Here is a 14,421-nt window from a genome sequence, read left to right on the forward strand (position 1 = left end):
GAAGAGGGGGGTTAATCAATATACACTGCTCCTTGCGGCTGCCATAACCCATTAACACTACACTAATTTCAGAGAAAATATAAAATAAAATAAAAGGAACAATAACCGCACGCTATAATATAGTGGAACACCGGCATGGATGGTCGGAAGACGGCAGCACAGCCTACTAGTGGAGAGGCTTATCAAGCGCCCAGGGAAGGGATATCCACGGAAGAAGAGGGGAAGAATTCATTCTCCTTGGAGAAATTGGCAACAAGCATGGACTAGCCATTAGGTCATAGATTGGAACCCTGTCCCTACTAGGTCGTGGGTTGCATGGGACCAAAAGTAACGAGCTGCGGCTGGAAATGATAGGGTTGTTATTAGTTAGATAACGGTGATGAAAGTCAAAGAGGATAGATTTCCGTTAAACGGTGGAGACTGAAACCGATCGCTGGAGAGATATAGAGATAGAGAGGGAAAGGAAGAGGAAAGGAGAGACAGAGGTTGAGCATCATCTACGAATCACATGGCATTGTCATTCATCCTCAGGTCATCACTCCATCAACGCAGGGTAATTCAATTCAGAATGCAAGCTTATCAGTGACATCTAAAATAAAGTTGAAGCTATTAGTCACGCCTGAAAGATAAGCCCTCAAATGAGCCAGTAGTGGACCCTCTGCTGTCCAAGGCTCTGGACCACTGTGAGAGATAAGAAAACCGGCATAGAACTACCCGCTATAACGGTTGAATATACTGACTGTTGATGTCCCTCCTTGCACTTCGTATAACCACAAGTTTAAATTAGTCGACAGTTTTGAAACACCACTATGCAAACAAGCAGTAATCGTCTTATCAACGAGTCCTTCAAAATTCCAATCCAATCCCATTCTCCCAACCCCATCAGTCGTAATGAACATATATTCATATATAGAAATGCCTTTCAAGCACGGCTCAAATCACCATTCTACATCACCCTGACCAAAGCTACTTCCTATCCGTAACCGACGCAGTCGACTACTCCCCCGGCGCGGATTCAAAAGTAACAGCTGTCGGGATCTATCCTGGGACCGACGATGGTTCCAGGATTTGCGAAAATGCTGCTGTTCGTCGTCTTGATGTTTGGCACGGCGGTGGAGGAATTCTTCATGGGCTTCTTTTTCTTCCGTTAGGGCTTTTATCTATATCGACGTAGCATTCATTAGTTTCAGTTTCCAATCCTTTCTCCATGGAATATGTGACGTGTCAGAAGCGACAAAGTGTCGATCCTAAATGACGATAAATGAAACTAAAGAAGCGGGAAAAAGGGTTCGAAAAAAGAAAAAAAAATAATCGTACGTATGTCAACCACACTTCTTGCTCGGAACTCCAGGCATTCTGACACCGTGCCAGCTCCTGCTCTGCAATAGCCAGGTCTCGTTCCTGTTCCATCGTCCACCGACATCTGTGCCCGAGAATACTGGACCAGCTCACTATTCGCACCAATACGGCCCTGCTACTGCTGCTGTCGCCAATGCCGCCATGATGCAGGTCCAACTCGCTTCCGTTCACCGCCATATCAGACTCACTGGAGTGAAAATCACAGTTGCATTGCACGGTAGAGCAGTTGACCTTGACGCTAGATCGGTCAACGGATTTTCCTTTCCAGGCTGACGGATTGGTTCGTCTGGGGAGAAAGGAGAGACCAAGGGCGTGTTTGAAGGTACTGCTGAGACCCATTAAGGCAATTGTGACTATTAGATCAGATGAGTCGGACCTTATTTTATATCATTATCATATTTCAGCTCTCCAATGGGACCTTGCTGAACTTATATATGCTGACTTTATAGGTCCTAGAGTCCAGAATGGTCCGTATACAGGTCTCCGCGCCGGATCTTTCTGGACTACTCTATTTGCCGAACGGGGCATGAACACCAGGTTAGGCTCCGTGGGAAACGAGGAAACTTCAGGCTCTCAATGGGGACTGGTCCCCTGCAGACACTTCTGTTTCGCTGGCGCTGCACGACCTGCAGCTGAGTCAAAACTCGTGACATTCTCTCCAAGAGTGGAGCGAAGTGGATGTCTTCGAACGGTGCCTGGACGAATAGGCAAGACATTGCTTTCCATGCCAGCGCAATAAGAGACAACATCCCTGAAGCACAAAAGCGTGGCAGCAAGACCAGTTTTGGAAGGAAGCATATTGTTCATTGCCAGAGAACTTAGTGGAAAGCTCACGAACTTCGATGGTCTATATTTATCGCCCGGTCTCCTGTGTGCGTTGCCTTCAGTGAACAGGATCGCTCCAGTGCATTTAGGGAGTTCTTCCTCATCAAGTACATGTTCTCTAGTCAGTAGACACGCTGTGCAGAACCGGCTAGGGAGCACGCCTTGGCGATATTGCAAATTAGGCCAAAAAAAAAAATAAAAATAAAAATAAAAAATAAAAAATAAAAATAAAAAGACAATCAATAGTTAGGTCATATATGCTGCATAACTAAGCCAGTGATGTAGTTACCATCCAGCCGAAAATATAAACAAGAACCATTCTCCAGTTGCTGGCTCACAAACACCCAATCAAGCTCCAAAGGCCCAGACAAAGGAAACCAAAAGGGGGAATTGTACATCAATAAACCAAATTCTATACAAAAATAAGAGTCACAGCATCAGCATCCTAGTAAGCAGGATTCATCCATTGGTTCACCAGTCCGTGATGACCAGATAACATGGAACCACCAAAAGAACCAATATGAAAGCCATGACTGAACATTAAGGCTAGTATACCATTTCTTCAACCAAAACCGTGATTGGGTTTGGGGGTTAGGGAAGCCACAAAAAGGTTCGCGGATCTGTTTGGTGCTCAGCGCCACGATGTGGCAGCATGGGCCCTGTTTCACAAAGGTTCTTCTCTCTGCTGCCCTTCATACACCTGGACTTTCCTCTTTTTGCGGACCTCTTCGCCAATGATGATGCTGATCAGCCTCCTGTGCAAATCGGCTTCCGTCCAGCCGACTTGACCTGTTCCACCAGCCTGTATGTCGGCCTTGGCCAGTTCTTGCACAAATCGGTCGACAATCGCAAACTGGCGCTCTGTAATAGGGACTCCATGGGCCCCGTCCGAAGTCCATATCCAGTCACCTATAATGCCCGGTCGGCCAGTAGAGGGGTAGTACGGAAAGCGTTCCGGGTGTCTTTTCGCTAAACGATACAGATGCCGGAGAAACAGATAGTGATCATCAGAGAAATATCCGGAGAGTGCCAGCGGAAACTGACGTTCGTATGTCTCCCCATTCGTTTCCATATTTGGAGTCGCGTGTGTTTCGTCAAGCATCTGGCCAGGTCTAGAGGCCGAAGAACCAAGCCGTCCATCTTCTCTCGCAAATTGAGGAAGCGGCTTTGGCGTTTCTTCCAGGTCTTGGTCATCCACACCTTGTTCTTCCGTGGTCTCCGCGCCATCATTGTTGTCAAGCTGTGCTGGCTCGACACTGGACTCTTCATTTTCTTCCCCATCTCGTTCATTCGCTTCTGCTTCTACCTCTCCTACCTGTTCGTTATAGCCAGAAACAGCTTCGCTTACCGGGGGGCTAGGACGCTTTCCCAATCTCCTACCTGGAGCTTTCAACCAACCAGGTGTAAGACTGGTAATTTTCTGGAACCAGGATGATCCCTGTATATCAGCGTTCGCTGGCTGCGGACGCTCAGGAGTACCACGCGCTGCCAGCGGCTCGGCTACCGCGGCATCGGGAATACTCTGGTCTCCATTTGCATCCAGCTGCGGATGAGCGAGTTGCCAAGAATTCTCATGCCTTGTGGTTGGGTCAATGAGAAATGTTTCATCGTCTGATTCTCTGCGAGGACTTGATTCTAGATAAACATCCGACTGTAGATCATGCCCGGGTACGTTATCGCGAGCATCTCCCTCTTCCTCGGATGGTATAGACGATGGTGAGCCGTTTGGAGGTTTACTTTTGGCCGAACTCATTGGGCTGCTCTTCCCGTAGTAATAGCGCGACCGCTTGGGTGTATATTCTGCACGCAATAGAGCGGAGATATCTACCTCTTGCTCGCGGAGCTGTCTGACTCGTGACCACCCCATAGACGGCATTTTGTCTCGTTGGCTTATCCGGTAATCTGGAGAAAAGCTGCCGTCCTCGCTTTGTGCCTTGGAAGAACCATTCATCCAAGGACTAGATTCCTGTTCCAGTGACCCGTTGCCTTGATTCTCATAGGGTGAGTGATCGGAGGCATCGTCTCTGTTATGTGCTTCTTGCTGCCAGATGTCTTCATATGCATCATCATCATCTTGTTCTTCAAATCCGTCATCGTAAGGATAATGATTCTGGTACTGATCTTCTTGGTCAATGTCAACGTCATCAGACAGTTCATCACCTGGCTCCACTTCTGCTTCGAGATGGGATCCCCGATCTAACTCAGGCTGCCGCTCGTGTTCAAGTGAAGACTCATGAGAGTACGCATTGCTAACAGGGTTTTCTTGCTCGCCGTCATCGCTGCCGATCACAATGACTTGACTCGAATTTGCCATCTGGATCTCTTTACTAATGGCCTCTCTCTCTTTCTGCCACTCCTCCATTCTCCGCTTCATCATAGTGCTCGGGGACCTCAAAGCCCCCCGGCCGTTTAATCTCTGAAGCGGCGTCTTGGATTTGTTTTGGCCCTCATTTATCCGGGGGGGTGTATCCGTGACATTCGGTTCTGCAGCTCTCAGCTGTTTAGCGGTTTCTATCTCCGCTTGTCTTCGCCTTTTCGCAAGTTCGTGGCCGAATGCCAGGCCCAATCGCAATTCTTGCTGTACCTCCGGGTTTAAGTCATCGAAAAGAAGCTCCAATCGCTTCCTAGACGCCGCCATGTCTGAAATTTGGTCCCCGGAGTTGGGAATTAGAGGACTCGACAAGGTATCCTCCGATTCATATGCATGCCTCATGGTTCCCTCCAGCGCAATGCCTACGCGAACCAACCTAGCCAATCTAAGTAATGGACCTTTTTGCCATGTAGTAGGTTTGGGTGTCGACAATGCATAAGGCGACGTAAAGGACTGCAGGCCTCTGACCGACCTAGGCGTCTCACTCGACGACAGCCGTTCCAATACAGGATCGGATTGCGGGATGTCGTCGGTTGTTTGTGGTTGGGTTAATGATACCTTTGGCTGTGCTTTTGGGGCATCACTCGTGTTATGGTCGCGGTTCCTTCGTTTTAATGTTCCAATGGTGTCTTGGTCCAAAACCCGTTTAAGAGCGCTCTTAGCTTGCTTGGCATTTCCATCAGCGTTAAGGGCATGTTGTTTAGCTGACGGTAATGTATCCAAAGAAACCATGCTGAATCCTTCACTCTCCATAATGGAATCAAATTCTTTTGGTTCATCCGTAGGGAAATGAGAAGGGGGCGCTTCGCTTTGGAGAAAATCGCCATTCGACGTCGGATTGGCTGATGGCTCTGGTCCTTGCTTCTCATCGTCAACTAAGGATGAAGAGGTTGGAGTTGGGTAGGTACGTGGTGGCATAGGTGTATGGCCGGCATGTAGGGTGTTATCAGGGGAGACTATTTGGCTCTCCCGCGAGGGGGACGGCATCTTCGAGGGGGTTGAATCCCAATTGCCATTGGGGTTTTGCGTATAAGGGTCATCCGGCGAGTTAACATGGGGAGTATCAAATGTTTGCTCAAATCTTACTCGAGGAGAGCTCCGGTTCTCGGTTTCAAATGGATCCCCAAAGTCTTGAATATCGGGCAAGCCATCATCCGAATCAGCGTCAGCAGCAAGATTTAAAGGGCTCCAGCTCTTTTCAGGCTCGATAACAGGAGGTGCTTCAATAGTAGGAGGCGCTTCATCCATTCCCTGGGTATCCGGTTGCTTCTCTACTGCATCCGGGACCGGTGCAGGATTTTTTCTCGGTCGACCCCGTTTCCTTTTCTGTCCACTCGTACCTGCGGGTCCGGGAGTATGCCCCGGGCTGCCTGGAATCGGAGTCGCATCATGCGCTAAGATATCTGATTTTCGTGGACGACCTCTGCGTCTTCGCGGGGTCTCCTCTGTGGCACCCTCCTCGCCCTTCAGGGGGATCTTCGTAGTAGTCGTCATCGAAGGTCGAAGGCGCTTGCGTGCAGGGCTCTCTTGGTTCGGTTCCTCGTCTTGTGTCGCCTCCAACGTCACTCGAATCCTCCACGGACTAGCATTACCATCTGCCTGGGTCTTGTCCGGAGACAAAGCCCGTTGCCCTCCATCTAGCTTCATTGCCGGCGATACAGGGAGCAAAACATCATCAAATCGGATTGAATGCGCGCTTCGTCCGGGGGTAAAGCTGGCGCGCGACTTTTTGCCTTTGCCTGTTTGTGGTGTATGTAGCAGTTTAAAATTCGCGGGCGACATGATGCTCTGGCGACCGGGAAATGGTTTGATCGGCGAGGAGATTAGATAATCGGCGTCGCCAGGGGTCCCAAGAATGTCTGGCGAGGAAGTTGAGCTGTGAGAATACATAGCGGTATGCAACGGATGATGCGATTCATGAGGGGTGAGCTGGATCAACCCCGACCGCGTCTATCGGGACGCGATTGAGAGCACGGAAGTGCGATCAAGCAGAGCTGAGCATTCTTCGGAGATAGAGAAGCCACCTCAGCAGATTTGATGCCTATACTGATTAATCAAAACGAGGAATAAATCGCCAGGTCGCAGGGAAACAAACTACATCACATCACAGTGACCTCTAAACAAGTCTCCCGATCTGGCAGACCGAGGGGGCATTAGGTAATCGGGAGGAATATTGTTCCATACCGTGCTTTGGGCAACTGCAGAGACCAAATATGCATCTTTCGACGATAGGTATTACAACTACTATAATTGAAGGCTTTAAAAAAAGAAATGAAGGGAGGAATATAAACAACAATAGAATGATGATTAATACAGGAGTCGCAATACTATATAATTTCATGAATACTAGGCGCGTATTACGCGTAATTTCGAATTTACTTCTATTGCCCTTGTCTTTGTTAACTAGACAAGTATTTAAACAGAAATATCAGGTTTTAAGAAGTCGCACAACCGAACGCTAAGGCATGTGGTTTTGCTGAATATAGTTAGAAGATAGTGCTTCAGGCATAAATAGATAACCAACAATCCGTAGTTGGTTTTACCATCCATACTCTGTAGTACTCCGTAAATGATATCTCGGTTCGCTCTGAGTCCCCTCATCCATGCATAATTTATCAACCTTATATTCTGATCTTTTCCCATGGAACCAGCTAGTTCCCATCGTGGAAATAATTCCCTCCCCTCCAGTCAGACTGACACCCCAAATCTTCGCTGACTCAACCGGTGATGGTGAGATGCATTTAAGATCGACAGGCTGGCTTCCCATTCCCCGCATCCTTCCACTTCTCCTCACTGGAACTTGCACCATTGGGCCTAGCGCCTCTCCTGATTCCGCGTGGCTGGAGGCGAGCTAAACTAACTCACTTCTTTGTTCGGCTTCATCGTTTGCCTCTGCAGCCTTCGCCACTAGTCCGACCTGTCTGACTGAGGATTGGACTGTGATTGACCCATTCCTGTTGACCTTTTCCGATCGCAGGTAGCTGCGGACGGACCCATTCTCGACCCTGGCCCATATCCCGTCATACTCGATCCATTCCCGTTGCCTCGCTGAGCTTGTTGGTAGTTAGTTACTTGCACTAGCTGCATCCCTTCGACTCATCCCCATTGCTCGGACAATTCGCCAACCAGTCCGTTGGTTCCTGCGCTTTGGGTCTTCCCCCGCTTGCTGGTCAGGCGCCATTATGAGGTAGAACGGTATAAATATTGCTATGCTTGGCTCCGTTGTTGCCAGCCAGAGTTCCCCGCAGCTTCTGGGCTCCTTTCGCTCTTTGCTCTGCCCTGCTCGATTCTCCCCTCGTCTCTTATACGCATACTGCTTGATCTTTCTTGCCATTACTGCATTTTTCGGGGTCAAGATGCATCTTAAAAACTACCTCCCCGTCGCTCTCTTTGGGATGCCAGCCCTAGCTGAGGGCTCATCCTCCTCTCCATCGTCGGATGCGGACCCTTTCAAAGTCTACACCATCACCACAGAAAACATCACTGCCAAATTGATCCCCTATGGAGCACGTTTGACCTCATTGCTCGTTCCTGATCGCGACGGCATATTCCAGGATGTTGTCGTGGGCTACGATGATCCAAAGGATTATCTGAAAGACACCGAATCCAACCACACTTACTTTGGTGCCGTCGTAGGCCGCTATGCCAACCGGATCAAGAACGGCACTTTCGAGACCCATAGTTCTACGTATCAGGTCCCAACAAATGAGAACGATGGTGCAGACACCCTCCATGGAGGTAACGTGGGCTACGATGCGCGGAACTGGACGGTCACTTCCCACTCCAGCTCTTCGGTAACCTTCACCCTACTTGACCGCGGTCTTGAACACTTCCCCGGAGACGTCATCACTCACGCCATATTCAGCGTTGATACCTCCGTGACCCCTGAGAACCCCGATGGGCTTCCCCAACTGACCACCAAGCTGATTTCACTGGCCTTGACCGAAACGACCCCCATCATGCTCTCCAACCACATCTACTGGAACCTGAACGCCTTCCAAAAACCCACAGTCCTGGAAGATACCTACCTCCAGCTTCCCCTGTCCAAGCGCTTGATCGGCACTGATGGGATCCTGATTCCCAACAGCACCATCCTCGGCGTCGACTCCTACAAGGGATCCCCCGACTTCACCGCAGGGAAGCTCGTCGGCAGAGACATCAAAGACACGAACGGACTATGCGGGGACGGCTGTACCGGATACGACAACTGCTTCATCGTAGATCGTCCTGCCGGGTACGCTGCCGCGAATTCGATGGTTCCAATCCTTCGAATGAACTCCAGCTCTACCGGAATCAGTCTGGAGGTAGCTTCGAACCAGCAGGCCGTTCAGATCTACTCATGCAATGGTCAAAATGGCACCATCCCCATCAAACCCTCCCAGGCAAAGAAGAACCAGGAGGAGAAGATCGAGGGTGCAAAGGCCATCAACAAGCATGGTTGCATTGTGATCGAGCCCGAGGGTTGGATCGATGGCATTAATAACCCTGAGTGGGGTCAGCTCCAGGATCAGATCTATTCCCCTGAGGGAGCTCCATCCATTAACTGGGCTACTTACAAGTTCGGTACCGTTTGAGGGTTACGGGACGAAGGGTTGGGCTGGTCTGAGTTTGGGTTGTGCTTGATTTGAGGTCCCAATATTAATCATTGGCTCTCCTATTTTCAGTTTCTTCTACCATGTACATTTGACAGTCTTTGTATATTCTCTGATCTGTCATTAATAGGGTAGGAATTGAGAATTTTTTTTATTTTCTTTTAAAAAAAAATGGGCTACCAATCTATTCACCATCTCATTCTTGTCGGGTATCATATCTACATATTCTAGGACCGCTTCCACACCAGCCTGATTAACTCTCTATACACCATAGCCACAAATATTGAACACACAAAAATTTCCCACGTGTAGACAGGACCAGGGTCATCAACTTTACCCCCATCCAGCTAAAGTCCAACTCGACCGATCGCCCTGTGATCGTAAGCCTGACCGTCGATCCGCAACATGGCCATGGGTCTCCAAGTCCCGGCTGGCTCCTGACAGACCATGTTGAATATATTTCTCCCGCTCGATTTCGACCAGACCCCGAACCTTAAGACTCGATAGGAGACTGGCCCCAGCCCAGGCCCCAAGGGATTCCACTTCGCGCAGAACCCCGTGGACTTGCGTTTTGATATCTTTGTCTCTATTATTCCGTCGGATCTTCTGTTCAATATGGTCGATTTCTTCTTCTTTTTCCTTATTCTCTTGCTCTCCCTGTTTGTCCTGGCCCGTGGGCGAGCCGGGGGTCTCGGCAGTATTTTCTTTGCCCTGCGAGGGTGTTGTTGATTGCTGAGTGAGATGCAGGCTCTGCAGCTTCTGTTTCTGCTGTTCGATAACCTTGCCACGTACCGGACTCCACCCGTATTGTTCAACGAGGGACGCTACTTCATCAAGGATTCGTCGTCGGATCCCTGGGATGTGAGCTCCTCCACCAACAAAAACAATGCGCGACATACATATCCCTCGGGCATCTGGTGGTAGCTCTAGAAGTGCATTATACACCAGCAAGGGAACTGGTTTCTCTTCATCGTCCAAATCGCAATCGGCGGTATTCTCGGCAAACAGAACCTTCTCTACAGGCTCGGCAAATTTGGAGAATGGAACATCCATATAGTTTGAACCAGGATTTGATGGGGACGGTATAGACACGCTTTTTTGCAGCATTGAGGCGGTCGAAGCATCGGATGTCGATTCCCTGTCTTTGTCCTGGGACTCTGTCGGGCCTGAAAGGCCTTTCTGATCTGCTCTAGGCTTACACCATGCAAACCTGCAGACCACTTCTTCGCAAAATTCAAAGCCCACAGAGATCTCGTCTGATTCACCCCCGCTGCTGGTAGAGAGGCGAGTCATGAGCCTTCCGGTCTCTTGAAGCAGAGACTTCATGGCCCTCGTGCTCCGCTTCGTTGTGATTTCCCTATATTCATAAACCCCCGTCACAGTCGTTTCGCCCCATCCGAGGTCCACCACCAGAGCCGATCGCACGCCAGCCGCCGTCGCAGTCATGACCGGACTCTGTAACAGCGTAATACTGGGAAACCGCCAACGGGTGAAGAGTGTTGACAAGACTGAGGAGAGCAAAGGGTGCGGCATAATCGAAGGCAAAACCAAGACCAGTCGTGAAGTCCCCGCATCCGTCAAAAGGAATGTATTGTATGTCTCTCGCAACATCCGTTCAATCTTGTCCTCCACGAGCCCCAGATCGACATCCCGTAGATCCATCTTCCACAGTTCGTATGCGCCCGCCCAGTCCTCTGCATTGACGGGATATTGTCGCGATATATCGGTATGAGAGCTGCCTTTCAGCCAGCCTCTGTAATCACCGACTCGTCTAGATTCTTCCGGGCCACATCCAACGACACACATGGGAGAGCTGTCACCCTCAAATCCAGCCCTAAGCCATCTCGAGCCAAACTCAAAGATGATTGCATCTTCTTCCCCCCGGAACGACGAGCTCGCGGACGACGTACTCGCGAAGGAGGAATTGTTGGAGCGCAGTTGATGTTGCGGCGTGGAGGGTCGACCGGATTGACTGTTTCGAAAATTCATAGAGAAAGGATTCCCGGCAAATGAGCGCCTCTCGTCCAAATTAGAAGCGGCCGAAGTACCCGTCATGTCTCGTAGGCAATAATTGCTCGCTTTCCCAATTCAATTCCGAACACGGGAGAATAGCAGGTGGGAAGACTGATGGATTGACGGGAAAAGTGCACATTATACTATAAACATGCCGTCCCTCCACAAGCATGCGCAATGTAGGATATCAATTCATACTCGTCTTCATGGGGATCCAAGTTGGTGAGAGTGACGGAACAAGCAGCAGCGACGACAACGGAGGGAGCGACCGGATCTACATCGGGCCGTCTCGCTATTCCGTCGACGTCAACAATCACAACAAACCATCAGCAATCATTGTATTGGCCTCCACAGACGTCTTGTTGCAGTTTTGGCCTCAGGAATATTGAAGGACAAGCTTTGAAATTGTAAGATCCGGCTGGATGGGGATCCCTGGGTAAGTTCGTTGTGGCTCGCTTGGAGCATATATATATTTGTTACCATGCTTGTAGTCCGCCGCAGAACTAATGTTAACAGACTTATCAATGCCATTGGCTCTGGAGAACGCATTTCTCTGTCCAGATTGGCCATCACCCATTTGGAGAGAACATCCAGACCTATCCGAATCGCTGTTGATGTCTCGATATGGCTATTCCAGGTCCAGGCTGCTCGAGGTGGCACAAACCCCGAACTACGTACGTTGTTCTACAGACTGCTTAAGCTGCTAGCATTGCCAATCCATCCTCTATTTGTGTACGACGGAAAAGAAAAGCCACCCTTTAAAAGAGGAAAGGCATCGGGAGTTAGTTATGGGAGTTTACCAATTATTCGACTGTCCAAGCTTCTGGTGGATCTTTTTAAATTTCCGCGTCATGATGCTCCGGGAGAGGCGGAAGCTGAGTGTGCAAGATTGCAAACTGCCGGTATCGTGGATGCAGTGATGAGCAATGATGTTGACGCCCTCATGTTTGGGTCAACGTTGACTGTGATGAACTTTTCCAAGGAGAGTGGTAGCGGTACCACTGCCGCTACGCATGTTACTTGCTACCACATGGATAACCAGAACAGCGCGTCCAGTCTGGCGCTCGATCGTGCGGGCATGATCTTATTTGCGATGCTCAGTGGAGGCGACTATCTCCCGTCTGGTGTTCCCAAGTGCGGGAGCAAACTGGCCGCAGAAATCGCAAAAGCTGGATTCGGCGCGGATCTCCTAGAGGTCATCGATTCGGACGGTGCGGACCTCGAACCAGGCTTAGCAGAATGGAGAGAAAGGCTTCAATATGAGCTGGAAGAGAATGAGAGTGGCTATTTCCAAAAAAGGCACAAGGCGGTTCGGATTCCAGAAACGTTTCCGGACAAAACAATTCTGTCGTGTTATGCCAAACCTGTGGTGTCCACAGAGCAAGACTTAGATATTCTGCGACATCGCCTTGTAAACGCCTGGGATCAGGACATTGATGTCGTGAAACTGCGAAGGTTTGCGGCAAATACTTTCGAGTGGAACTATCGCTCCGGGGCCAGGAAGATGATCAGACTATTGGCCGAGCCTCTCGTCACTTACCGACTTCGTCTGCAAAAATCGCCATCTGCCTTTGCTGACGATGAGCCGAGACTATCAAATAGTGACGCACCCATGTTGCAGAAAGTCTATAAAAGCCGAACTAGTTTTAGCACGGACGGTTTGACGGAATTGCAGTTGGACTATATTCCCATTGATGTTGTTGGGTTGGATCTGCTTGCTGAAGAACCCAATCCCCCACTGCACTCCCAGGAAACGACGGTCTCGGATGAGGAGGAGGAGGAGGTTCTGGAAGAAACTGTTCCGCAGTCGCCAGCGAAGAAACGTGTTTCGAAGCGTTACGACCCAATTTCTTCCCAGAAGATATGGGTTTTTGAATCCCTGGCCTTGATAGGTATTCCAGACGTAGTGGAAAGATGGAAAAAGGACGTGTCTGAAAAGTCTGCGCCGAAGAAGTCGACTTCCCGGAAGACAGGCCCTCGGAAGAAGGGCCCAATTGACCCAGGCATGAAGCGAGGAAGCATCCTCAAGTACGGAACTCTTACCAAGGAACGTTCGGAAATCTCTCAATTTCACAAATCTCAGCTTTTTGAAGCAGCTATTTCGATGACACCAACGGAGGATAGCCCGTCAATGTTCGTACATCGAGGCTCACCGACTACCCCCGGTCGATCATTTGGCAAAGACGCGAGTTCGCAGTATATGTCGACTTTTGGTCGAGATGTCGAATTTGATGATCTTGCTGACAGGTTTTCTTCGTCCTGCAGTGTTTCGTCCGATATACCTATTAAAAGAAACCCAATGGTCACCCGATCTGGTGTTTCGGGAGGACAGAGGGTAGTTTGTTCTGGTGATGCTGGGGCAGAAATTTTAGATATTTCGTGCCCTGAGCTATCTTTAGGAAGTTCTTCACCGGCAGCCTTGTCTAGGATTCGCATGAGTTTCTCTAATGCTAGCTATGAGGACGTGCCGCTAGCAGATACTGCAACATCCTCATCCAGAGATGCATCTCGCCGTCTCCTGTTGAAATCTGATCGACAGCCACCTAAACACCGGGGGTCCTGTGAGCTATTGGAATTGGAGCAAGCCGTATCTCCAATCGATCTCGATGCTGGTAGTCCGAGAAAAAGTGCGAAATCCCGCTCACAGCCGGATGTGTGCCCCCAAAGGGCGCCGCGAAGACAGAAAGCCAAGAAGACAAACCCCATCCTTGAGTATGTGGATGATCAAACTTCCTCTCCTCCCACGATACCAGAAGCAGTTAGTCCTTCCCGTATCCAAGACTTGTTGGAGAAAAAGGCCCTCGACATGCCTTCGCTACGAAAACAACTCAAAGATTCTCCCCAAAATTGGGGGGATTACAAGCACGACATGCCCTCCAAACCTGACGCCAAGAAGCCAGTCAAATTGAGTGACACCGAATCGGCTGTTGAAGAGGGTTCACACGTGGAGTCTATTGTAGCATACGACGGGTACTGGACGGTTGACACTGGCCCGGAATCTGAGCTGGTCTCGGATGCATCCAGTGCGCGATCTGAGAGCAAGAAATCTGGTCGAAAGCAGCAGTTTAAGCGTGTGAGAGTGTTGGACCTGAGGTAATTTAGACGAAATTGGTCTCATTCTCGTACTTGAGTGCTCACTCCTGTATTTGTTGCCCTGACACTCTGGGGTATAACTCATCGCATTTAGGCTTTACAGGCGTTTGGGAAATACCCACTGGAGAAATTTGCGAAGTCTAAGGACTATTGTGTGACAAGTAACTA

The 14,421-nt window shown here is 49.6% G+C and overlaps 5 protein-coding genes across 5 annotated transcripts; 2 read left to right on the forward strand and 3 right to left on the reverse strand.

Annotated features, from left to right (window-relative positions):
* Positions 1-938: 938 nt before the first annotated feature.
* Positions 939-1,698, reverse strand: ATNIH1004_007855 (uncharacterized protein; the record flags this gene model as incomplete). The annotated part of the gene is made up of 2 exons (XM_033572471.1): positions 939-1,160; positions 1,318-1,698. The coding sequence occupies 2 exons, from the start codon at positions 1,696-1,698 to the stop codon at positions 939-941; spliced, it is 603 nt and encodes a 200-aa protein (XP_033425786.1).
* A 1,150-nt stretch (positions 1,699-2,848) lies between these two features.
* On the reverse strand, positions 2,849-6,445 carry ATNIH1004_007856 (putative AT DNA binding protein; the record flags this gene model as incomplete). Its single annotated transcript, XM_033572472.1, has 1 exon — positions 2,849-6,445. The coding sequence occupies one exon, from the start codon at positions 6,443-6,445 to the stop codon at positions 2,849-2,851; it is 3,597 nt and encodes a 1,198-aa protein (XP_033425787.1).
* Positions 6,446-7,911: 1,466 nt separating this feature from the next.
* Positions 7,912-9,129, forward strand: ATNIH1004_007857 (aldose epimerase family protein; the record flags this gene model as incomplete). Its single annotated transcript, XM_033572473.1, has 1 exon — positions 7,912-9,129. The coding sequence occupies one exon, from the start codon at positions 7,912-7,914 to the stop codon at positions 9,127-9,129; it is 1,218 nt and encodes a 405-aa protein (XP_033425788.1).
* Positions 9,130-9,480: 351 nt separating this feature from the next.
* On the reverse strand, positions 9,481-11,202 carry ATNIH1004_007858 (putative actin-related protein RO7; the record flags this gene model as incomplete). Its single annotated transcript, XM_033572474.1, has 1 exon — positions 9,481-11,202. The coding sequence occupies one exon, from the start codon at positions 11,200-11,202 to the stop codon at positions 9,481-9,483; it is 1,722 nt and encodes a 573-aa protein (XP_033425789.1).
* Positions 11,203-11,582: 380 nt separating this feature from the next.
* Positions 11,583-14,257, forward strand: ATNIH1004_007859 (crossover junction endodeoxyribonuclease; the record flags this gene model as incomplete). The annotated part of the gene is made up of 2 exons (XM_033572475.1): positions 11,583-11,596; positions 11,677-14,257. 2 exons carry the CDS (start codon positions 11,583-11,585, stop codon positions 14,255-14,257), a joined length of 2,595 nt encoding a protein of 864 aa, XP_033425790.1.
* Positions 14,258-14,421: the final 164 nt, after the last annotated feature.

This window comes from Aspergillus tanneri (genome assembly GCF_003426965.1).
Source record: "Aspergillus tanneri strain NIH1004 chromosome Unknown AapTan_7_pilon_pilon_pilon, whole genome shotgun sequence".
Taxonomy (NCBI): Eukaryota; Fungi; Ascomycota; class Eurotiomycetes; order Eurotiales; family Aspergillaceae; genus Aspergillus; species Aspergillus tanneri.